We start from the raw sequence: 25,801 nt of genomic DNA on the forward strand, positions 1-25,801 counted from the left end.
GAATGTTGAGGGAGAAATCCAGATTGAAGGGGATCAAGAAGGTTATTCTTAGTGAGTTGGTCACTCAGTTGGTTGTAAGCCAAGAGTTCAAGAAGTTTAGAGGAAAAGGGAAGAGGGGAGATAGGGCATAGATTGTTAAGATTGGTAGGGTCCAAAGATGGCTTTTTAAGTATGGGGGTGACCAAAGCATGTTTTAGAGAATCGGGGAAGATGCCAGAAGAAAGGGAGAGATTGAAGATGTGGGCTAGAGAGTGTAGGACAGAGTCAGAGGGTGACCGTAGAATTTGAGAGGGAATAGGGTCCAGGGGACAGGTAGATAGGTTGGTGTTAGAAAGGAGTTTAGCAACTTTGTTTATAGTAGCAAGTTTGAATAAGGGGATCGTCAATCGTATCTGTTGACATGGGGTCTTAACTGGGAGATACCTGTAGAGTGAAGATTAAATCATGAATTGTATCAATCTTGTTTTTGAAGTGATTAACAATCTCCTGGGCAGTGAGTCAGTGGGTGGAGGTGGTGCAGGACGAAGTAGAGAGTTGAAGGTAGAGAAGAGCTGATGGGGACTGGATGAGAAGGTGTTAATAAGAGTGGTAAAATAGGTCTGCTTGGCAGTGTGGAGGAAAGAATAGTATTTTTGGAGGGCAGATTTGTATTGGTTGAAGTCTTTGAGAGACTTAGTCCTGTGCCACAGACGCTCAAGAGCATGACTACGTTTTTTGAGAATTCTGGTGTCATCTGTTTGCCAGGGTTGTAGGGGTCAAGGCCTGATTCTGTGTATAGTGAGGGGAGCAAGCTTGTCCAGGGTGGAGGACAGGGATGTTTGTAGATGGAAGTGGCTTGGTTGGGGCAGGACAGGGGTGAGATTTTGTCATAGAGGAGGTCAGTAGCAGAACAGAGTAGAGATGGGTTGAAGCGGCGAAGGATTCTACGGGTGATGGTTAAGTGATTGGAGGGAAGGGTGGTGGAAGACAGGGAGAGAGAGAGAAACTAATAAGGTGGTGGTCAGAGAGAGGAAAAAGATTGTTGGAGAAGATGCATGGAGTGCATAGGTAGGAGAATACAAGGTCAAGGGTATTACCATCAGAGTGAGTAGAAGCATGTACCCATTGCAGGTACCTGTACCTGCCTGTACCCCAGGTCAAATGAGGAGGTTAGACTAAGAAGTTTAGAAGTAGCAGGAGTGTTTGTATTAGCAGGGATGTTGAAATCATCTAGAAAGATTGTGGCAATTTCAGAAGAGAGAAAGTAGGGTAGCCAGGCAGAAAACTCATCAAGGAAAGTTGATAATGGTCCAGGGGGCCGGTAGATCACAGCATTTCTTAGGGAAGTTGGAGAAAATAGACATATACAGTGAGCTTCAAATGATGAGAGGGAAAGAGAGGAAGGAGAGTGAAGAACCTGGAAGCTGCTCTGTGGGGATAGGAGGAATCCCACTGCACCTCCCTTTCATCCATTAGGCTTAGGGGAGTGAGTCCAGAGAAGGCCACCGTGGGAGAGGGAAGCAGAAGAAGGGGTGTCCGATTCATGGAGCCAGGTTTCGGTGACAGCTAGTAGATTAAAGGAACTAGTGACAAAGAGGTCATGAACAGCGGTGAGTTTGTTGCAGACAGAGCGGGCATTCAAGAGGGCACAGGAGAAGGGGAGGCTGGTTTTGGGAAGAGGAATGGAGACCAAATTGCGCAGTTTGCAAATATTGCCAGTGGGTATGAGGTGATGGTAATGGGTGTGTTGGGTACAGTTAAATAAGAAGGGCCCAGGGTTTGGGGAAATATCACCAGTGGTTAGGAGAAGCAGAAGAGTAAGGGAGTTAATATGAGAATACGATTTGTATGAGGGGACATGCTTCAGCATCCTGGGGAGGTTTGTTAGTATATGGGCTTAGAGTTAGAAAGAGGTGATGAGTGCAGTAATAGGGAGAGGGGAGAAGTAAGGGTGATATGTACAGATTGTGGGATGGAGAAGAGGGGTGAAGAAAAGAGAGCTTGAGGAGAGGCTGCAATTGTGAAAAGGAGAGGTAAAGAGTGCATGTTTCAGAGAGGAAGGTGAGATGATTTGGAAATGCGGTCACCTGCAGTCCGGTGTTTTGTAAAGTAGTCTGCTGTTGATGTTTGCTTTGTGCAAGTCACTGAAGTGCAAGAGCGTAAGTGCCACTTATTTAAAGAACCCCACTTCTTTGGAAGAACCCCCTACATGTGTTCCCCCATAAAGAATGTCTTGTTTTATACTGTGTTGGGTGTGGATGGAATCTGGCAATTAATCAATCAGGAGGTAAAATCAGGCACACAGTAAATGTATTTTATTGGTATTTTATGCGATAGACCAACACAAAGTGGCACATAATTGTGAAGTGGAAGGAAAATGATAGTTTTCAAAATTTTTTACAAATAAATATGTGAAAAGTGTGGCGTGCATTTGTATTCAGCCCCCCTGAGTCAATACTTTGTAGAATCATCTTTCACTGCAATTACAGCTGCTAGTCTTTTTGAGGATGTCTCTTCCAGCTTTGCACATCTAGAGAGTGACATTTTTGCCCATTCTTTGCAAAATAGCTCAATCTCTGTCAGATTGGATGGAGAGCGTCTGCGAACAGCAATTTTCAAGTCTTGCCACAGATTCTCAATTAGATTTAGGTCTGGACTTTGACTGGGCCATTCTAACACATGAATATGTTTTGATCTAAACCATTCCATTGTAGCTCTGGCTGTATGTTTAAGGTCGTTGTCCTGCTGGAAGGTGAACCTCCGCCCCAGTCTCAAGTCTTTTGCAGACTCTAATGCCGCGTACACACTAGCGGACTTTACGGCATACTTGGTCTGGCGGACCAGAGTCCGCCGGACAATCCGACTGTGTGTAGGCTAGATTTGAAACATGGTTTAAATCTTTCCGTCGGACTCAGTTTCTGACAGAAAGTCCACTCGTCTGTGTGCTGGTCCGACGGAAAGCCCGCTCGTCTGTATGCTGGTCCAACGGACCAGATATGACGCAAGGGCAGGATATTGCATTTCGCGCTCGCTGCAATAGGAAAAACAAATTTTCCTATTGCGGCGAGCACGGGGCATACCAGGCCCTTAGGTCTGGTATGGATTTTAAAGGGAACCCCCTACGCCGAAAAAACAGCGTGGGGTCCCCCCTAAAATCCATACCAGACCCCGATCCGAGCACGCAGCCCGGCCGGTCAGGAAAGGGGGTAGGGACGAGCGAGCGCCCCCCCCCCCCCTCCTGAGCCGTACCAGGCCGCATGCCCTCAACATGGGGGGTGGGTGCTTTGGGGGAGGGGGAGCCCTGCGGGCCCCCCCTCCCCCAAAGCACCTTGTCCCCATGTTGATGAGGACAAGGGCCTCTTCCCGACAACCCTGGCCATTGGTTGTTGGGGTCTGCGGGCGGGGGGCTTATCGGAATCCGGGAGACCCCTATAAGAGGGCCCCCAGATCCCGGACCCCCACCCTATGTGAATGAGTATGGGGGCATGGTCCCTTCACCTAGGAAAAAAGTGTCAATAATAAAACACACGACACAGGTTTTTAAATTAATTTATTAAACAGCTCCGGGGGGGTCTTCCTCCGGCTTCGAGGGTCTTCTTCTGGCTTCGGGGGTCCCTCCGGTTCCTCTTCTCCCGGCGTCCGGTTGGTTCTTCTCCGCTCCCTCTGGCCTCTTCTCCCGGTGTTCCAGTTCTTCTGCCGGCTCCTCCGCTGTCTTCATGCCGCTCTTTTGCCAGCGGAGATCTGGACTTCTGGGCTTCTTGTCTTCTTCCCTCTTCTCTTCTCCAGATGTTGACACGACGCTCTCTCCGGCTGGACTGCTCTCTGAGCACTCCGTTGTGACTTATATAGGTGGTCAACATCACCCGGTGACCACGCCCCCTAAAACGTCACAGTCCCAGCATGCCCAGGGACTGTGACGTCATAAGGGGGCGGGGTCTCCGCCTATATAAGTCACAACGGAGCGCTCAGAGAGCAGTCCAGCCGGAGAGAGCGTCCTGTCAACATCTGGAGAAGAGAAGCCCAGAAGTCCGGACCTCCGCTGGCAAAAGAGCGGCATGAAGACAGCGGAGGAGCCAGCAGAAGAACTGGAACACCGGGAGAAGAGGCCAGAGGGAGCGGAGAAGAACCAACCGGACGCCGGGAGAAGAGGAACCGGAGGGACCCCTGAAGCCGGAGGATGACCCTCGAAGCCGGAGGAAGACCCCCCCGGAGCTGTTTAATAAATTAATTTAAAAACCTGTGTAGTGTGTTTTATTATTGACACTTTTTCCCTAGGTGAATGGGTAGGGGTACCATGTACCCCATACTTATTCACATAGGGTGGGGGGCCGGGATCTGGGGGCCCTCTTATAGGGATTCCGATAAGCCCCCTGCCCGCAGACCCCGACAACCAACGGCCAGGGTTGTCGGGAAGAGGCCCTTGTCCTCATCAACATGGGGACAAGGTGCTTTGGGGTGGGGGGGCCCCGCAGGGCGCCCCCTCCCCCAAAGCACCCACCCCCCATGTTGAGGGCATGCGGCCTGGTACGGCTTAGGAGGGGGGGGGCGCTCGCTCGTCCCCACCCCCTTTCTGACCGGCCGGGCTGCGTGCTTGGATCGGGGTCTGGTATGGATTTTAGGGGGGACCCCACGCCGTTTTTTCAGCGTAGGGGGTTTCCTTTATAACCCATACCAGACCTAGGGGCCTGGTATGACCCGCGACAGGGCTCGCAAGGTGTCAATCTCGCCAATAAAAGCGGCAAGATTGACTTCCTTTTCTAGTCCCGTCGTACCTGAGTCACGTTCAAAATGAACGGACTTGTCCATGTGTGGGCAAGTCCGTTCATTCTGAAAGTCCGGCGTAACCCCGGCGAAAGTCCATCGGAAAGACGGGCGGACCTAGCCCGCCGGAAAGTCTGGTCGTGTGTGGGCAAGTCCGTCCGTTTTAAAGTCCGGCGCACCTGGCGGACAAAGTTTGTCGGAAAGTGTGCCGGACCAAGTATGCCAGAAAGTCCGATCGTGTGTACGCGGCATAACAGGTTTTCCAAGATTGCCCTGCATTCGGCTCCATCCATCTTCCCATCAACTCTGACCAGCTCCCCTGTCCCTGCTGAGGAAAAGCATCCCCACAACATGATGCTGTCACCATCATGTTTCACGGTAAGGATGGTGTGTTCAGGGTGATGTACAGTGTTAGTTTTCCGCCACATATAGCGTTTAGGCCAAAAAGTTCAATTTTGGTCTCATCTGACCAAAGCCCCTTCTTCCACATGTTTGTTGTGTCCCCCACATGGCTTCTCGCAAACTGCAAGGGGGACTTCTTATGGCTTTCTTTCAACAATGGCTTTCTTCTTGCCACTCTTCCATAAAGGCAATATTTGTGGAGTGCACGACTAATAGTTGTCCTGTGGACAGATTCTCCTACCTGAGCTGTGGGTCTCTGCAGCTCCTCCAGAGTTACCATGGGCCTCTTGGCTGCTTCTCTGATGAATGCTCTTCTTGCCTGGCCTGTCAGTTTAGGTGGACAGCCATGTCTTGGTAGGTTTACAGTTGTGCCAAACGCTTTCCATTTTCGGATGATGGATTGAACAGTGTTCCATGAGATGTTCAAAGCTTGGGATATTGTTTTATAACCTAACCCTGCTTTAAACTTCTCCACAAGTTTATGCCTGACCTGTCTGGTGTGTTCCTTGGCCTTCATGATGCTGTTTGTTCACTAAGGTTCTCTAACAAACCTTTTGACGTGTTCTGGATGCATTATAGATGGTTTTTTTTCTTCTTTTTTCTCACTGTACTGGGACCCAGTGTGTTTTTAATGCGTTCCAGTGCATTCCGCTGTGTGTTTTACGCATTTTACCTTATTTACCAATTTTTGATGCATTTCCGGATGCATTCCAGATGCTTTTTTTCTTCGTTTTTCCTGTTTTTTTTTTCACTGTACTGAGGTCCAATGCGTTTTAATATGTTTTACTGCGTTCAAGTACAGTCCAGTGCAGGAAAACTGGAACTGGAACTGACCGCACTGGTGTGAACTATGTCATTGGAAACCAGATAATCTACTTTCCATGCGTTTTTGATGCAGAAGAAAAACACACTGGACTGCATGTAGTGTGAACTGGCCTTTAACCACTTCACGCAAATTGCCTTAACTGTACGTTGGTACTTTGACGCTAAATACTGTTACTGTGTTACTGTTGCTAGCTGCCATAACCCCTGTATTTTCAGCAACGGCGTGCGGTTCTCTTTAGGATAAAAGTGGTCTCTACAGCAGATTCGCCGCATGATCACTTTTATCGGGGGCGGGAGAGGGACTCCTCCCGCCACGCTCCAGTCACCTCCGCTGCTTACTGGAGCCGTCGGTAGCGGCGGAGACAATCGCGTCCTTTCCCCTCTGAGTCTGGATGCCGAGTGAAGGAAAGATGGCCCCCACTCGGCTCCATAACATTAGATGGCGGAAGCGACGTCAAACGTCACTGACACCGAATGGTCTTAAAGGGGAAATTATTATTTTCTTTGTGCAAAAAAAAAAATGACATTTCATTTTTTTTTTTATTGCATTTAAGTGTAAATGTTAGATCTGAGGTCTTTTTGAGCCCAGATCTCACATTAAAGAGGTCCTGTCATGCTTCTTCTCTATTACAAGGAATGTAATAGGAATAAAAGTGACTTTTTTTTTTTTGTTAAGGACACTGTAAAAATGAAAAGTAAAATAAATAAGAAAAAAAATTAAAAATTTAAAACACCCCACCCCGCCGAGTTCACGTGCAGAAGCGACCACATACGTAAGTCGTGCCCGCATATGAAAACAGTGTTCAAACCACACATGTGAGGTATCGCCACGATCGTTAGAGCGAGAGCAAAAATTATAGCACTCTGTACCTCAAAACAGGTAACCTGTAGACATTTTTAAACGTTGCCAAAAACGTTGCATCGCATACTAGCTCATTCTGAAATACTTACCTTAGAACTATGCTATGGATCTGCACCGTCACACCCCTCACACGGGCCACATGTTTCCTGGGTTCGCAGGCTTCGGCGCTGTGATTGGCCGGAGCTGCGATTACGTCATTCCCGCGCGGGTGTCGCCAGTCACAACACAGGCCCTGAAGAAACGGCATGGGCATTTTTTTCAGTGCGCATGCGCCAATGACGTCCGCGTATATAGTAAATATCTCCTAAACGGTGCAAGTTTAGGAGATATTTACAGTACCTACAGGTAAGCTTTATTATAGGCCTACCTGTAGGTACAATTAAAGAGGAAGACTTTACTTCCTCTTTATCATGAAGAAAAAAGGGGAAAAAATGCATCGGAATGCATCAAAAATGCACCAAAAAAAGCATAGGCATGCATTAAAAGCGCATCAGAAATGCGCATGCGCAAAAGCATCCGCACTGCATTTCTATGATGTGACCTGGCTAGGCTTAACAAATTCAACAGTGATTGGCACCCCATCTACTATTATTATTATACAGGATTTATATAGCGACAATTTTTTTTTTATATAGCGACAATTTATTTATAAGGAGCTATTCTATAGTGACAACGGCTCTTTACAACATTAGGGCAGACAGTACAGTTATAATACAATACAGGAGGAATCAGAGGGCCCTGCTCCTTAGAGCTTACAATCTATAAGGCTCCATGCACCGTGAAGATCATAAACGGCCGTTTTTTGGAATTTGGGCGTTTTTTTTTTTTTAACAGCCCATAAACTCCCCTTTATGTTAATCTATGTGTCCATGCACACATGGACGTTTTTGAACTTTTATCAGCAGTGGAGTTTATGGGCTGTTTTCTGAACACCATAAAATCACATTCAGGAGTAATTTTTCTGACCACAAAAAAATAGCAAACGCTCATAAACGTCGATAAACGCTCAAAAACGTGGCTCACCAGCGTCTTTGTTGAAATCCATTGGAAAAAAAAAAACGCTATTGCAAAAATGTTAAAAAACGTTGAAAGACTCACTGCAGAACTACTGGGGTTTTTACAACGTTAGATTAAAGCGGAGTTCCACCCAAAAGTGGAACTTCCACTCATCTGATTCTTCTCCCCCCCACCGGTGCCACAATTGGCACATTTCAGGGGGGAGGGGGGTGCAGATACCTGTCTACTACAGGTATTTGCGCCCACTTCCTGGAATAGATTCCCGTGGGAGTCACACCCCTTCCCGCACAGCCCCCCCCCCCCCGCTGTCTCCTGGGAAACACACAGGTAGTGGGGACCACTTAGGATGTGCAGTAGGGCACTGGGAAGTGAAGCTACAACGCTTCACTTCCTGATTCCCTCAGAGAATGGCGGCGGCAGCAGCCAAGAGCTGAGCGATTGCTTGGCTTCGGCTGCCGACATTGCTGGACTCCAGGACAGGTAAGTGTCAATTCATTAAAAGTCAGCAGCTGCAGTATTTGTAGCTGCTGGCTTTTAATAATTTTTTTTTTAGGTGGACTCCCTCTTTAAAGTGGTTGTAAACCCTTTACAAGTACTTTAACCTACAGGTAAGCCTAAATTAAGGCTTACCTGTAGGTGCTTGAAATATCTCCCAGACCTGCATGGTCTAGGAGATATTTGCAAATCGGCGTAGGGCGATTTCTTCTGCGCATGCACTGGTGTTAGAGAGGGCACGCTGTGCCATTTCTAGCTCGGGTCATGCCGTTAAAGGCGTCTATCACGCGCATGCGCGGGAGTGACGTCATGTGCCGTCACGTGACTCCAGCCAGTCACAGAGCTGGAGTTCGCGGCCCCGGAAGGAAGAGGGGTGAAGAATGGACGCTCGCTACTAGCAAGGAAGACGGGGCCATCGTGGGCTACTCCTGCAGGTGTCAAATAATGGGCTACTATTCTCCTGCAGGTAAGTGTCACATAATGGGCTACTATGCAATGCATAGTAGCCCATTATGCTTTACCTTTGCAGGGAAACAAAGAGGAAGTAACACCCATCAGGGTTTACTTCCTCTTTAACGTTCAGTGTGCATGGAGCCTAAAAGCAAAGCAGCAGATGCCATATTTCGGAAGCATTACGTGTCCTGAACTGTGTAACTTTATTAGCCAGAAACATCCTTGCTACCAGCACAATCTCGCCCAAGGATGCCGCTGAGTTGTGATGCTGCAAGTGTAATGTGTCCACGTACCGCCCCGCCTGTCACCACCAGACACCACCCAAGCCTCTGGCTGACCTCATTAGACACGCACTATGAACATCCCTTTTTTTTCATCAGTGACCTGAGCAGGCGGAGCTAGAACTCGCTGACCTTCATGGGAGGAGCCATCCCCCCCTTCACGTTCTACCTTCAAAGGCGTTCACCGCTCATCTCCACTTCCTCCTCGTTCCCATGACCTTCTTAGGCGTGGCTTTACCGACGCTTACCGCCCACTTCGCCCCGCGGTTGGCTGCGTTCGCCAGAAGGGGGCTGTACCTTGTGTGGAACCGGAAGCGCCTCTCGCTCCAGCTGGTTGTCATTTCTCTGTGTGCTCGGTCCTGACTAGAAGGACGGGGAGGAGCAGCGGAGACGGACACAGACCCAAGAAAGACGTATATATACAGAGGGATCGCCCTCTCCCCCTCCCCCGCTCCCGGAGACCGACACATTAGACCCTTCTCCCCTTCCCCTCCCCATCCTGTCACCGAATTGTTGTCCTCAGCACCCTGACATACGGCTAGTCGGCACAGCTCATCCCTGACACACACTGGGGCTGGAATGACACTGTGAGGGGGGGAGCTGCTGCTGCACCAGGGACACTGACGTTCTTCTAATCCACTGAGGCAGCACCTACACACCACAAACAGCTGCTGTCACTGCAAGGCTGGCTTCATGAGGTAATTACTGCCTGCCCTGTTTTCTCTCTCATCTTCTGATGGCCACCATGTTCTAGATCATTGTGTATGTCTATGTGTCTCTGTGTGTATATATACAATTATGGTGTGATTTCACGTACAGAGGAAAAAAAAATGAGACGTCATCTTATATATTCTCTCTCTCTCTTTTTTTTTTTTTCCCCTTCCTTCTCCCATGGATGATGGGCAAGCCAGGGTGTCGAGAGGAAAACGAGGTATAACCAGCCGCAGCAACCAACGTCAGATTTCACCGAGCCCCCTTCTCTTCTGCCGTGTTACCTTATAGCGGTGTGCAAGAGAGGAAAAAATAAATAAATCAAGAGCCTCCTCTTCCATGACAGAAAAAATCCCCATTGATCTGTGAGCTGCACTTCATGGATTGAAGCCGGAGGGTGGTGGTGAGGCACAAGGCAGCCCAGGCACAACCCAGTTTCTAGAAACCAAAGATATTTTGGTCTATTCCACCCTGCCCTTTTCTGAAAGGAGCCACGTTAGTCTGTGGCAAATGTCTGAAAAGGATTATTGTTAGAACAGGCAGATTTGCTCTTTTTTTTTTTTTTATTATTACCGTTATTCATTTTCGAAGACAGTAAGATCCGGAGACGCTCGAACATTAAGCACAATTTGGCCTCCAGGAGGAAAAAAAAAAAAGAATCCAAATTAATTTTTGCGTTTTTAAATTTGTTATAAATGGGGGATTACGGGTTCGGAGTGCTGGTGCAAAACAACACTGGGAATAAATCGGCTTTTCCGGTCAGGTTTCATCCGCATCTGCAGCCTCCTCACCACCATCAGAATGCTACCCAGAGCCCTGCCGCCTTTATAAATAACACAGTTGCCAACGGCAGTAATGCTGGGTCAGCTTGGCTTTTTCCAGCTGCGGCCGCTCATAACATTCAGGATGAGATTCTGGGCTCAGAGAAAAACAAATCGCAACAACAGGAACAGCAGGAGTCTTTAGAAAAACAGCAGCTTTCCCCCAGCCAAAGCCAGGAAGGAGGAATTTTAGCCGACCCCGAGAAGGTGAAATCGGAGGAAAATCAAGGCGATGGCTCATCTGAAAACGGAAAGGAGAAAATCCGAATTGAATCTCCTGTATTGACAGGGTTTGATTACCAAGAAGCATCGGGCCTTGGGTCTTCCAATCAGACCCTGACGTCCTCTGCGTCCCCTCTCACTGGTTTCAGCAACTGGTCAGCTGCTATTGCCCCATCTTCTAACACTATTATTAATGAAGATGCAAGTTTCTTTCACCAGGGAGGGGTCACTGCTGCTTCAGCAAATAATGGTGCTTTGCTGTTCCAAAATTTCCCTCACCATGTGAGCCCTAGTTTTGGGGGGAGCTTTTCTCCACAGATTGGACCCATGTCCCAACACCACCCCCATCACCCCCATTTTCAGCATCACCACAACCAACATCAACAGCAAAGGAGGTCTCCTGCAAGTCCACATCCACCCCCATTCCCCCATAGAAATGCTGCTTTTAACCAACTGCCCCATTTGGCCAATAATCTCAATAAGCCTCCCTCTCCATGGAGCAGCTACCAAAGCCCATCACCTACGCCCTCTTCTTCATGGAGCCCAGGTGGTAGTGGATATGGAGGTTGGAGTGGATCCCAAGGTAGGGACCACCGTAGAGGACTCAATGGAGGAATAACACCTTTGAATTCCATCTCGCCTCTGAAGAAGAATTTCGGGAATAATCACATACAGTTGCAGAAGTACGCCAGGCCCAATTCTGCCTTTGCACAAAAATCTTGGATGGAAGAAAGTTTGAACAGAGCCGACAACATATTCCCATTTGCTGTGAGTATATCTATATAAGCCTTGTGCTTGTGTGCTTCTTGACCTGTGCAAAATCAAATGCTAAAGAACAGAAAGGAAATGAGAGGTGGGGATTTTTTCATAACCTTTCACTCATTATGCTTATAGCATCAACCAATGCTGTGTATGCAGCTAGCACAAAATGCATGCATTATTAGCATTGGTTAGGAGTGTATTGTGCAAATATTTTGCTTTATTAAACTAACCTTTTTAGGAAGAGGATTATTACAGCGTGAATAATTGGCCTCAGTCACAAGCAGGCTTAACGTAGGGGTGGACAGGAAATCGGGAGCCAGTCTGCCCACTCCAGGAGCCGGCTGGAGATTTGGCCAGCCTTAGCTTAAAGTGTAAGGCCAGCCATAGATGGAGAAAATTTTTTTCCTGCAACCATGGGTTGTAGAAAAGAAATTTGCTCACTTTCCCCCATCAACACAATCAGTTTTGACAGGGGAATCCCTCCCGCTGAGCCACTGTGTTCTCCCAGTGGAGGAAGCTGTTCCCATGGGGAGAACACATGATTATTGCTGGCTGCTATAACGGCTACTAGCGATAACTGCATGTAAAATCCGGTAGGCTGAATTTACCCACGTTTGATCGATCAACTTGGGTACATTCAGCCTGTCCATACATGGTTCAAATCTTGGTTCAGCAGGAGATTTGAATTGTCTATAGCCAGCAAAGGTTCACATTTTCACAGAAAATGAAAAGGTGAATTAACACCCTGCACTCTCCTGGCCCCCCAGTGCATTTATCTCTTTGGGTAATTAGCTGTCATCGCCCACGCAGCCAGTGCAGCGGTCAGGGGATTTGAAATCCCGTTCCTCTTACCCTTAGAGCCACTGGGATGGATCAGAGCGATTCTGATTGGTCAAAGTGATCATGTGCCAGCACATGAGCAATCCAAATTTGTCCCAGAAGCCCCAAGGAATGACTGGGAGGAAGAGTGAGGGTTTTGAATCCCTGGACTGCTCCATTGGCTGTGTGGGCGGTGACTGCTAATCATCAAGGAAGGTAGGTGTAGTGGGGAGGGTGTAGGGTGCTCACCTTTTGTGTGTGTGTGTTTTTTTTTTTTTTTTTTTTTTTTTTTTTTTTTTTATTAAAGGATACGTGAAATTATAGTTTAAATCCCTTAGCCGTCCTCCTCTTTCTCTCAAGCATCCTGCTAAAATTGTATATTGCATACCAGGCCTCACATACAGAAATATTAGAGGTTTAGTGCTGTATCCAGCTGCTGGAAGCCTTTCCATCTTGCAGGTGCCCTATCCCCCATAGCCTGTACCCAAAATGGCTGATATTCTGTGGGCTGAACCTGACACACACACACACACACACACACACACACACACTCTAGAATATAAGCTACATGGAATATAGGTTGCCACTCTATATGCTTGCATCTGCAGCTCTGTATATAAATGACCCCTTTTATCATGGGGATGAAGCGGGGGAAGGGGCGAGCTAGGAAATGTGAAATCTCAATCACCAGATAATCCATAATGCATAGAGCAATCAATATGCAGTAACCTGTAGTATCCATAAAGAAGCTTTTTTTTCTTTAATGTTTCGTTTTTCTTTTCTTGTATCTTTTCTATTGAAAGATAAAATGATTGCTTGCCATGTCTAGTTACATTTTGTAGATTTGTGGGATTTTTTTTTCCCCTCATGCACCTGTCGAGAAAGCCCATCATATACTCTCCCAGCTTTTAATCGGCTTATGTGTGGGTCTCTAGTGATTTTTTAAAGCAGAGAGAAAACAGCCTGAAGGACAGAATGAACGATACAATTGTTCAGACACCGCTTCAGTGAATGTATGTGGATTTTGAATGATTGCTACTGTTGGCCTCTGACTGGTCAGCACCTGCCAAGATGGTCCATATCTGTCAGATCAGGCTGCCTTGTCGTTGAGTGATAGGGTGTAGGATAGCAAATTCTGCCATCCTATAGGTATATTGTCCTTCTTTTAGGATAAATTAACTGATTATACCTGTGGAAAATTGTGATGAAGGCCATGTCACTTGTCAGCCACTTGTGTTATATTTACTTTGCAGGAATGCATGACTTCACAATAGCCTCTCACTGTGCTGTTTGGGTTGGCCTCCTGTTTCTCGGTTCTTGTTAACATGAATGGTTGCGTAATGCTTGACCTTGAAATATTGCAGCAGAGCTACAACACTTGCCCATTGCTCAGCATTTGTGCTGTTATTACGATGGGCTTGTGCATTGCAGATATCGCATCAGCTCTTGGCAATGACCCATGCCTTTAGCATATGTAAGGGGGAAAAAAAAAAGTTAAATCATTTTTGATTCACAAAATAGAATTATTTTATTCTTTCTTTCCATTATGATAAAGATTTTTTTTTTGTTAGGCACAGGATTTAATGAAGCCCATTTATGATCTAGTCGGTGCTGTTTATGCTGTGAATAATATTACACTACTGCTCGTTCAGTTATAAAGATGACTAATCAAAACATTTACCAGTGCTTGACACTTAATAAATGTGGTGAGGGTTTTTTTTATTTATCTATTTATTTTTTTTATATTGCATAGTAGGTACAGGCCATCATAAATGAAATTAAGAATCTTTTATTTTTACATCTGTTTTATGTAGAACGGTGTTCATTGCCTTACTGAAAGGGGGGAAAAAATGAAGCACTACATCGGTAGAAATCTAGGAGAATGGTGTTTGGATAACATGCAATATAGGTAGCACCTAGCAGTGATACATACTTATAGCGGAACCACACTTCATATGAGCACCACAAGCCAGAAATTCTATTTAATTTAGTGTTTATTATTCAAAGCAAACTCCCCCATCCCATCTATGTCTCCATGCTTTATTTGGTTGAGGAATCAGAAAAACACCCCCTAGCATTTCTAGCTGTGGCCATCTTAAGTAAGGGCAGATGGTTCATGTAGCATTTATGATCCTGAAATCCATCTACCCCTAGTTTAGAAATGCTGGCAGAAGGCTGTGCTTTGCTGAAAAAAAAAACAAAAAACCCTCCTCTCGTAAAGACTCCTGGAATGTATGACATTATTTGCCAAGGCCAGAAACCAGGAAGTAACTGAAGAAATGTAAAAAAAAAAAAAGGGGAAAAAAAGCTTTAAACCAGTAAATTTGATATACTTTCCTAGCAATTTATTAATGCTAGCAGCATGAGGATTAAGATAGTGTTGATTGAGGGAGTGAAGATCCACTTTAAGCTTTTGAAGGTTTGACATGCCAGCTGTTGGGCCCCAGGATGCCTGTAGTAGAATAACCAGCTTAGTTCTCTGTTTTTATAACCCATTTTTCATTGTAAATGGGTAGACAGGAACCTGCACGTCATACAGCTTTGAGGTGAGCAGAAGCTCCAATTCCCCTCAAAACCTGGGTCCTTGTAGCAGTGCATGACAGGCACTGCCCAGAGCTGTATTCCTGTGCTGTATGGGATATAATGAAGGATTGATCTTTCTGTGCGTTACCATAGAGGTCAATTTAGAAAGCTGTGCTAAAGTGTGCAAGTCACTGTTGTCTATAAATAGTCATCGTACTGCCCATGTGAATGAGAGTTAACCCATCAGTTGCCAAGCAGGTGAGTCATATTCTATCCTAGTTTGCAATTGGGACTATAGCCTTCTGATGAAACCCATTCAGCATTTTTTTTTTTTTTTTTTTATGGATGTTATTTTCGACCATTCTTAAACCATAATGCAGTTGTCCACTTTAACGTGTTCATCTTGTGAACCCATCTTAAAGTGTACTCTACAGCTGTACGTTCTACACTTTCATTTGCACCCTCACCATTTCATTGAGCTGAAGGGAGCAAGGACAAGGAGCCCCTTTTCTTTAAGGTGATATTAAAGTCTCACTTATTTAAAAAAACAAAGAAACAAAAACAAATATGTAATACTAACCTGCTGTGTGTAGTGGTTTTGCACAGAGCAAATCAGATCCTTCTTTTCTCGGGTTTCTCACTAGTGCTCCTGGCCCCTCATTCCTGTCGAGTGCCCCCACAGCAAGCAGCTTGCTATGGGGGCACTAGAGCCAAGCTGCAGCTGTATGTGTCCGTTCAGACACAGAGCTGAATTTCGGCCCCGTCCCTCTCTTTGCTGATTGGCTCCCGCTGCTGTCCTTCAATGTCAGCCAATGGCGCCGCTGCTGTGTCTCAGCCAATTGGGAGGGAGAGTCCTGGACGGCCGAGGCACACGTGCACATCGCTGGATTGAGATGGGGCTCCGGTAAGTGTTAGGGGGGCTGCTGCACACAGAATGTTTGTTATCTTAATGCATAGAATGCATTAAGATATCAAACCTTCTGCCTTTAGAATCAGCTTTGGGTTGCTCCAGTCAGAGCTTACACAGGGTTAAGGACTATTCACAGTGCTGTTATAGCGCTTGACCAGTCAAGCACCGGTGCTGTCACATGAAGTGTGCCATATGCTCCCCCATACCTGGAAGCACCTGTGTTTTTTCTTTTCCTGATGGCTTAATGCAGCAGTGGAAAAGCAAAGATAAAGTGAATATGTGCTGTTGGGTCAAGGGGATTAAAGGAAACCTGTTACTTTGCTGTGTGTCAGTAACATACGTTTGGTATATACATTTAAAAAAAAAAAATAAAGTAAGTATCATGATTCTACAGACAAAAGGTGCCCCCCCCCCCCTCCGAAAGTGATTGTAAGGCTTGGTTTATTTTATTTATTTATTTTTTTTAAATAACAAACATGTCATACTTGCCTCCACTGTGCAGTTTGTTTTGCAGAGTGGCCCCTGATCCTTGACTTCTGGGGTTCCCCGGCGGCACTGGTAGCTCTTCCCTGCATCGTATAACCCCCTAGGAGAAGGGCTCTCCCCGGGGGTTACCTTGCGGGCGCACTCCCGTGTCCAGCATTCAGACTCCGAATGTAGGACTCTGCCCTGGCACCCAGGTCATTGGATTTGATTGACAGCAGCGGGAGCCAATTGCTATCAATTTATCCAATCAAGAGCCGAGACAACAGGCAGAGGGGAAGAGCGCGTCTCCGGCGGGGGAATATAGGACTCGGGTGAGTAAAAAGGGGGGCGGGGGGGGGGGGGCTAGGGAGTCGGTCAGTGACAAAAGTTTTTTCATGTTAATGCATTAAGGTGGAAAAACATGAGGGTTTTCAACCCCTTTAATGCATTCTATGCATTAAGATAAAAAGCCTGTGTTCTGCATTCCCATACTTGAGCCCAATCTCAACCCAACGTTGTGCCTGAGAGCAGTGATTTTCTGCTCTTTCTCACTCCTTATTGGACGTGGAAGCCGCAGCGGGCGCAATTTGCTCTTGCTGCTGTCAATCACAGCCTGTGAGGCTAGAGCAGGGCCGAGCCACGCTATGTGTGTCAATGGATACACACAGCCTGGCTCGTGATCAAGCCTGCACAAGTGCCCTCGTAGCAACCGGCTTCCTATGGGGGGCACTTGGAAGGGGGGGGGGTGGAGCCAAGGGAAGCATCAAGGGACCCCAGAAGAGGAGGGTCTGGGCTGCTCTGTGTATAACCATTGCACAGAGCAGGTAAGTATGCCATGTGTGTTATTTACAGAAAATTCTTTTACAATCACTTTAAGTTTAAATCCATCTTTAACCTCCTCCGGCCTGCGCTATAGCTGAATGACGGCTACAGCGCGGGCCTTAATTTCCAGGAGGGCATCAATAGACATCCTCCCGTGCATGAGCTGTCTGTGTGCCCCCTGGGGGGCACGCGCAGCGCACTCTGTAATCGCCGAGTTCAATGAGACCCGGCTGATTACAGATCAGAGTAAGGGGCAATCCTGGCCCCTTTACCACGTGATCAGCTGTCAGCCAATGATGGCTGATCATGTGAATAGTTTTTTTTTTTTTTTTTTTCCTCACGCTGAGGGGAAAAAAAGCCGATCACTAGCTTCTGACAGAGGGACAGCGGTCCCGAAAACAGGGAAAAGCACTGCTGTTAGGCAGCACTGATAGGTGGCACTGCATATCAGTATCGCTCACCAGTGCCACCTATCAGTGCAGCCTCATTAACGCACACCAATGAAGGAGAAAAGTTACCTGTTCCACAACCACGCAATTGTCATTCAAATTGTGAGAGCGCTTAAAGTTGAAAATTGACCTGGGCAGGAAGGGGGTTTAAGTGCCCAGTAAGCAAGTGGTTAATAAATCCCTGACCCAACCCATAAAAATCTAGTATAGATAGAAGGCTAGTGCGTATATTGTCAGTATATAGTGTAAGGTTAAATGAGCATATGTTACGATTTTTTTTTTTTTTTTTTAATTAGCCTGAGTGTTTATTATTTAGTGACTCAGTATGTGAAAATGAACGCTCATTGTACTTCTAATTAATGTATATATGTACAGCTTCTGTTCTAGCAGTAACAGGATTCCTGGCAAGGAAGATGTCCTCGTCCTGTCCTTTGCTTTTTTCCTGCAGCATTGATGACAGAGCATATTACGATAGACTGCAGAATTAGTCCAAAGACTTCTGCCTATACAGTGTCCAGATTTAGGTAGCACTCCTAACATTGCTATAACCTTGTTAACGGAACAAATCGTCCTCCCCTTTTAAGCTGACCATACACAGCTTGAATTTCGGACGATTCCTGCTGAATTGGCCAAAATTTGAGTAATTGTTGGCATCACCGGGCTTAACAAAGTTTGACCTGAAAATTCAAAGGAGCGGTTTGGAAAATTGTCAGCTGAACAGTGATTGCATCCTATCCGATGTAGTCACTGATCGGGTATTCAGCAGATGCCCTAAGGCAATAGCCAACAGGGCTAATTCCTCCATCCACACAGCTTTAAATGTGAATAGCTAGCCTTCCTGGCCCTATTCTCGTTCTATTTACAACACTTCTATAAGTTTAAAGGTATTTTATACTTTCAGTAAAAAGATGGAAAGGCTTCCACTCATGTATTTAGGCGGAATGCCTGGTTTCAACTGCTCAGCTTTTCCAACCCTGTGTTAATCGGCTCTGAAGGGTCTCCTCGGAAGCTGCTGTTACAAATATTTTCAAAGAGACAGGTTTAAGGATTTGGTAGAGAGTGATAGGTGTCCCGGGAGGATGCCATTCAAATGAGTAGGCTCCGGTGGGCAGAGTGAAATGCGTTAATTGTGTGGCCTAATGGGGGTCCAGGCTGGGACTGCCATTCACGATCGCACAGCAGGCTTTGACTTCATGTGCGGTTCCCTGGACACCTATCACTCACTACTGTTGCTTGAAGCATAGACTAGCTCTCTTCCTGGCCAGCACTCACAGCGATGGGCACAGGACTTTATTCCTATACAGCCTGAGCGGTGCTCATAAACATCTAGGCTTAAAGATTTGCCATCCTTATCATGGCTTCACTACCCAATGAGTCACTAAGCCAAAAAAGGATGTAAGATGGGAGTTTGCAGACATTTTGGGGGTTATTTACTAAAAGTGTAGAGTGCAAAAATTGGGTGCAACTCTGTATAAAAACCAATCCGCTTCTGTCTTCTTTTTTTTTTTTTTTTTTTTTTTTTTTTTGCCAAAGCTGATTGGGTATCATGCACAGCTGCACCAGCTTTAGTAAATCAACCCCTTTGGTTGCATTGGTGTTCCAGATCCCTAAATCCTGTCATAGTGCAACCAGAATTGGGGTAATGCACTATGAGCTTGTACCCTTAAAAACAAGTTGGCATTGGTTCACTCCTTCACTATTGCTTTTAGTCATTTTCTGTGGCTAAACTTAGTGGTATTAAAGAGTTTTAAAATAACAAACATGGTATACTTACCTGCACAGATCAGTTTCGATCCTCTTCTTTACAGGTCTCCTGCCAGTGCCTCCCCCTCGTGCAGTGCCCCCAGAGAAAGCCTCTTGCCCTGGGGGCACTGCTGCATGCTTGCTACCAGGCCGCTGCTCTGTCCTTAAGGCACATAGCGCTGCGGCTTGGCTCTGGCCTCAGTAGTGTCTCCTCATTGGCTCAGTGGCTGTCCTTGACTTCTGCTGCTGTCTCAACCAATGAGGAGGGAGAGTCCCGGGACAGCTGAGGCTGTTGTGAACATCGCTGGATTGGATGGTGCTCCGGTAAGAATTGGGGGGGGGGGGGGGGGGGAGGGTGCGCGCGCTACACACAGTTTTTTCCCTTCATGCATGAAGGGGGGAAAAAAACCTTCAGCCTCGAACCACTTTAAAGCTAATCTCTAGCTTTCATGAAGTTTTTGTTCGTTTGGTTCAAGCTGGTTGAAATGAACTGATGCCTTCACTACTAGATGTACCCACGGTGTGCGCTGTATGTAGCCTCAGCTACATGGTATATACAGTGCTGTGTTCCAGCAGCGGTACAAGAACTTCCCGTCTTTTCCTCTTTGAGTCACAAATTGTGACATCTGCCTGCCTCACCCACCGAGAGTAAGGCAGGAAATTCCCACCCACTGCCCGAACACAGCACTATATACTGTATGTAGCTCAGGATACATACAGCTTATATAGTGCACACAGTGGGCACATCTAGTAGTAAAGGTAATAGTTTTGTTTAGACCAGATTGGTCCAAACAAATGATTTAAACTTCTGCTGGAGATCAGCTTTAGGTTGGATCGAAATGGATGGAATTGCCCTAATGGTCTCCCATTAGGGCAGTGCTAGGGTTGCACAAATACCGTTTCTCTTATTTTTTTTTTTACCTACGTTTACCGTTACTTTTGGTCCAGTACTCGCTGATGCCAAGTACCAATACATTTTGCAGTGCGATTTTAGCTCCTACAAACTAAATGGGCTCAAATAGAACTGCAAAGAATCGCATGCAATTTAAACAGGAATGCAGTGCAATTCCTTTCCAAATTAAATGCAGTCTCCTGTATGGCTCCTGTGTAAACCCAGGTTGAAGTCACTATGCCAAGCCTGGGTCAACACAGGAGCAGTGGGGGAACCGCATGCGCTTCGGACAGGAATTGCACCGCATTCCTGTTCACATCACATGCAGTTCTTTGCAGTGCGATTTGAGGCCATCTTGTTTGATCTCAAATCGCACCGCAACTGGTTTCAGGTATCGCACAAGTATGAGTACCCGTGCAAATGTTTGGTATCGGCATTGGTGCAACCCTTATCAGGACTGATCGCAGATGCGAGTCTAGCCTGACCCCGCTCTGTGCATAAGTGGAAGAAATGCATTTCAGTTTGCTGCATTACCAGTTTGTGGTTATATCTTTAGTACCATAATTTTTAATATTCCTATACCTGCCTAATATGACCTCAATACTGAACTGCAATGAGTTTGTAACTGACTCGGCATCCGATGACAAAACAGCTTTTGTGTAGTATAGTTTTTATTGTAATAGCCTATTCTGCATTCAGCTAAGGTGATTGCTATTTGTGTCAGTGTGGTAGTAGTAATTGTGTGTTGTAGGTTGCCATGGAAACAGTCAGAAGATCTGATGCAGTGTGGGGGTGACCCTGTCAGGAGCTGGAACTGCCCTATTTCTCCTTATAGATTTACAGCTTTTCTTAGGAATGGGCATCTAGTGCTAGTTGCTATGTTGGTGAGCGAGATCAATGTTGTTCCATAGATGTATTGGTTTTGTTCTAAGACCTGCCCTCATATAAAATTCCCCAGGGTGGATTTGTTTTAAATCAACTCGATTTTAAATCAGTAGTAAAAAGGCTTGATTTAAATCTACTCCATTTAAATCCTAATTTTTAAAGAGCAAGTGTCATCTTTGTCCTGCTGCGGCTCCTCCTCTGACCTGCTGTTGAGTCACCGACAGTCCCATTCACATTATGGGATGACTGGTGATGCGGCAGTGACACAAGGCGAGGGACGTGGCAGCAGCAAGTGAGTGGATGCCCGCTAACAGGTGCTGCCATGATGGACCTGAGATGACAGGTGCTGTTTAAATGTAAGGACTTATTCATGTTGGTAGTTAGAATCTTTAATATTTGCAAACAAAATGAACGTTTCCTATTTAGAACAATAAGCTGTCAGGTTAGTAAATTTTCCCAAACTGGGTCTCTTTTACGGCCTGCTGCCTATTTGCTCCTCAAGGGAGGAATAAAGCACTTCAAGCTATGTGCAGAAAGATCACAAAGTTTATAAGCTGCTTAGGTTTCACTTCCATTTTTACTGCATGCCTTTCCTTCTCTCACTTAGAGCCCTGGTACAGATGCATTTCTCTTCAAACAACCGTACAGTTTGTAGTGTACATAGATTTGCAAAACCATAGGATAAAGGAATATTCCTGAACTTTGTTTTTTCATGGTTACTGTGAAATTGTGTGAATGTATCAATGCAGTGCATGTTCTCAGCTTGCAGAGCTTGGATTCATTGAATGAGTTTACCAAAAGTGTAAATATTGCAGAATATATAGCCTTATGCTACATAAGCTCCATTCCACGCTGAATAAACTAAATTATTAATGTATCCTAAATGGAAAACTATCTTTACGCCAAAAGCATTTTATTCAAATAAATTTGATAAAAATAAAAACAATCCGATTTTTATATAATTTTTTTTTTTTTCTTTCAGGTTTCTTGTGTGTTTGAGAAACCTATTAGAAAATTCCACGAATCAGATCTATTGTTTGAGTTGCATAAAAAAATATATATGTATGTTTCTCAACTAAAGCTCATCTCTGTACGTAAAAATGAGTGCACTAGAGAGGATCATTGTTGGCTACCTTTAATTAAAAAAAAAAAACCTCACAATGCCATTAAACTTCGGATAACGGGTTTCGTTTTGAAAAGCGCATGACCATCACAATGTTTAACTGACTGCCCTTTAAATTGTCTAAAAAGTTTTACCAAATATAATGCTGAACATAAATGTGCAGAGTTTCTCATAGCCATCCACAGTGGAGTTGATAAACAGGAGGGGGCAGATCCTGGCTGAAGGAATGCTTACTGTAACACAGCCTTTGATGTCCCACATTCAGCCTGAACAGTGTGAATCTGATTAGTGCTGCAACCTTTTAAATTGCAAATGTCAGCAGGTCACGTGGCCAGAGAGGAGAGGATCCAGGAAACACAGCACATCTCTTTGCTGCTTTGTTGAGGTCAGATCAGGATGTGTCCCCCTTTGAATGGTTTCTGTACTTATTGTATGCTAGATTCAAAAATGGCTCTTCTCACTGCAGCGTAGAGGCCAGACACCTCTCTGTTGCTCTTCCTGATGCTTCACTTGCTAACATTGCACCAATATCAGTGGGTTCAAACCGAGCACCTTGGTATCTGACTTTGATTTCACTGTTGCAATCCTAAGAACAACATATTGGGCACAGCAGGTGGAAAGCTGACCAAAGGGCTCAATTCTGTTTTGGAAGCAGGGCTTCTCGATAAAAACCTATGGATACAACCAATTGAGGGAGCACTTATAATTTTTTATTATTCAGGATTTATATAGTGCCAACAGTTCACACAGTGCTTTACAACTTTGAGGGTATACAATACAAATGCAATGTTTTAATACAGTAGGAATCAGAGGGTCCTGCTCCTTAGAGCTTACAGTCTAAGAGGGAGGGTCAAGAGATACAAAAGGTAATAAATGTGAGGTATGAGCTGATGGAGAAAATGTACAGTTGTTAGGTGGGGGCCAGATGGGCTTCTCTGAAGAGATGGGTTTTCAGGGATCGTGGACCAAGTAGGAGATAGCCGGACAGATTGGGGTAGAGCAGTCCAGAGGATGGGAGAGGCTCGGAAGAAGTCCTGGAGGCGATCATGGGATGAGGCGACAGGGGAGCTAGAGAGCAGGAGGTCTTGGGAGGAGCGAAGAGAACGATTTGGTTGGTATTTTGAGACCAGGTTGGAGATGTAGCTGTGGGCCAGGTTGTGGATGGCTTTGTAAGTTACTGTTAGTATCTTGAATTTGATTTGTTGGTTGAGTGGCAGCCAATGGAGGGATTGGCTGAGAGGTAGCAGATGCCGAGCGGTTTGTTAGGTGGAGGAGCCTGGCAGCAGCGTTCATGATGGACTGAAGGGGGGGGGGGGGGAGTGATAGCCTATTTAGAAGTAAGCCGAGGAGGGAGTTGCAATAGTCGAGGCGGGAGATGACCAGGGAGTGGTTTGGAAGCTTTGGAGTGACATTGGTTAGGAAGGGGCATATCTTGGAGATGTTGCAGAGGTTGAGGCGGCAAGCTTTGGACAGCGATTGGATTTGGGGCCGAAAGGATATTTCAGAGTCCAGGATTACACCTAGGACCTTGCTATGGGGGGATGGGTTGATAGTTGAGCCATATAGGAAAATATTAAAATGTTTTCTAATCAAAGTAATATTTGCTAAAACTTCACTTAAAAAAAAAAATATATTTTCTGGATAAATTAGCAGTGATGCCTTGTTTTGGTTAGTTAATTGGAGGCTGTGGGGTTGGAAATATGGTGGCTGCCACTGCTGACTTAGTTTTTAAAGATGCAGTCTTCAGGGTTGTAAGCTGGATCCTGAGTTCACTTCCTAAAGTGGTAGGCAAGTCAAAACCTAGCTAAGCTTAAAGAGTTTGTTAACCCAACATTTCATATCCTTGATCTGTGCCTGTTGTACCATGTGCTTGTATGAGAAAGTATCTTGTTCTCTTTTGTATTGCTTCCTTTGTGTGAAAACCCTGCTGTTCCCGTTGGTCCCTCTGCTTTCCTATTAAAAACTGGCCACATTTCAGTTCTCCAGCTGTCCTGGGAACTCTGTTTACTCTCCTCCAATGATCAGACATGTCCTGACATGACCCCGCTGCACAGCCATTCACTGGGAAGCTCTGTGTACTGCTGCTTCTCCTCCCCTAGCTCTTATGCAGCTGAGAACAGAGGGAATGTGATCGCTTATGGAAAAAAAATGTAAATGTATTATATCTATACAAAAATGTTTTTCCTTTCATTTCTATTTTAAACTGAATGGGTTGTTTTACAAGGTGATTGTCTACAATCACACTAAAGCTATTCCCATTCTAAGCTTATTCTACCCACCCTATTCTGAAGTCGATCTGATCTGGTCCGGTCAAATGATCACTTTCCAGCAATGGCTTTGCATCTGTTGTCACTGAAGCCGATGCTTGAGAGATCATGTGACCGGACCTGAGCGATAAAATAAAAAATGCACATTAAATGTAGATGAGTCACCATCTCACTAGCACTCCAAATGGTACACATAACATTGCTTGATTACACTACACAGTTGTTTTATTACCAATCGACGTAAAAAGTACCTTTTTTGGGAGTTTTTATTTACAGTCGGGTGGTCACTAATCCTTGGTCCGTGCCCTCCTCTGATCAGTGGTGGGAAGAGGATTTCCCCTGGTACTGACCTCAAGACTGGAATCCTGAGTGAAGGGAGAAGGGGAGGAGCTGTAAAAACTGAGCAGTGCCGGTATTCCGTCAGATTAGGTAACGGAAGTGATGTTCCTTCAGCTGAACACCTATGCCCTGTACACACGATAGGATTTTCCGACAACAAAATCCGTGTTTTTTTTTCTTTTTCCGACGGATGTTGGCTCAGACTTGTCTTGCATACATGCGGTCACACAAATCTTGTCAGAAATTCAGAACGTCAAGAACGCGGTGACGTATAACACGTACGATGAGCCGAGAAAAATGACGTTCAATAGCCAGTGCGGCTCTTCTGCTTGATTCCGGGCATTCGTGGTACTTTGTGCGTCAGAATTGTGTACACACAATCGAAATTTATGACAACGGATTTTGTTGTCGGAAAATTTGAGAACCAGCTCTCAAATTTTGTGTGACGAAAATTCCAATGGAAAATGTCCGATGGAGCCTACACACGGTCGGAATTTCCGACAACAAGCTCCTATAGAACATTTTCCGTCGGAAAATCCTATCGTGTGTATTGGGCATTACTGTGCATGTGTAGCAGGTTTGCTAATCTGACAGAACACCTGCAGTCAGAAGGCGGAAGTGGACATCTTACTACACCCAGCTAAATCTTGAATTTCACAGTCATTTTAGCAATAAACTGAGCGGATATAAATATACTATATTGACATCTGTGATGTTTTTAATGTTACATTTTGAAAGAAGGTGACATGGGCCATCATCTACACCCCACACTGGTCAGCGCTACACCTTAATGCTTTGAAATTGTAACATAAAAAAAAGCATGATTTTCTATTCCCATAGGTGGTACTGCTTTGTTTTGCATTTTCTCCAGATTTAAAAGAGAAGTATGGTTTTTCATACTTACCTAGGTGGGTGCTGCATCTGTTTCCTGGCGCCTCTACACTGAGAACCGAACGATCGAACACCACCGATC

At 45.6% G+C, this 25,801-nt stretch overlaps 1 protein-coding gene across 3 annotated transcripts in view; it reads left to right on the top strand.

Annotated features, from left to right (window-relative positions):
* Positions 1-9,387: 9,387 nt before the first annotated feature.
* Positions 9,388-25,801, top strand: part of CPEB4 (cytoplasmic polyadenylation element binding protein 4) — a 153,659-nt gene continuing 137,245 nt past the window's right edge. For 2 of the 3 annotated variants that reach the window (XM_073620602.1, XM_073620604.1), the window contains exons 1-2: positions 9,388-9,773; positions 9,987-11,597. In XM_073620602.1, the coding sequence (XP_073476703.1) occupies positions 10,482-11,597 (1,116 nt within the window). In that variant the 5' untranslated portion in view covers positions 9,388-9,773; positions 9,987-10,481. Of the gene's footprint in view, positions 9,774-9,982; positions 11,598-25,801 lie in introns of all 3 variants that reach the window. The other variant, XM_073620603.1, reaches the window with a different exon arrangement.

Source organism: Aquarana catesbeiana, linkage group LG03 (assembly GCF_042186555.1).
Source record: "Aquarana catesbeiana isolate 2022-GZ linkage group LG03, ASM4218655v1, whole genome shotgun sequence".
In the NCBI taxonomy this organism is placed as follows: Eukaryota; Metazoa; Chordata; class Amphibia; order Anura; family Ranidae; genus Aquarana; species Aquarana catesbeiana.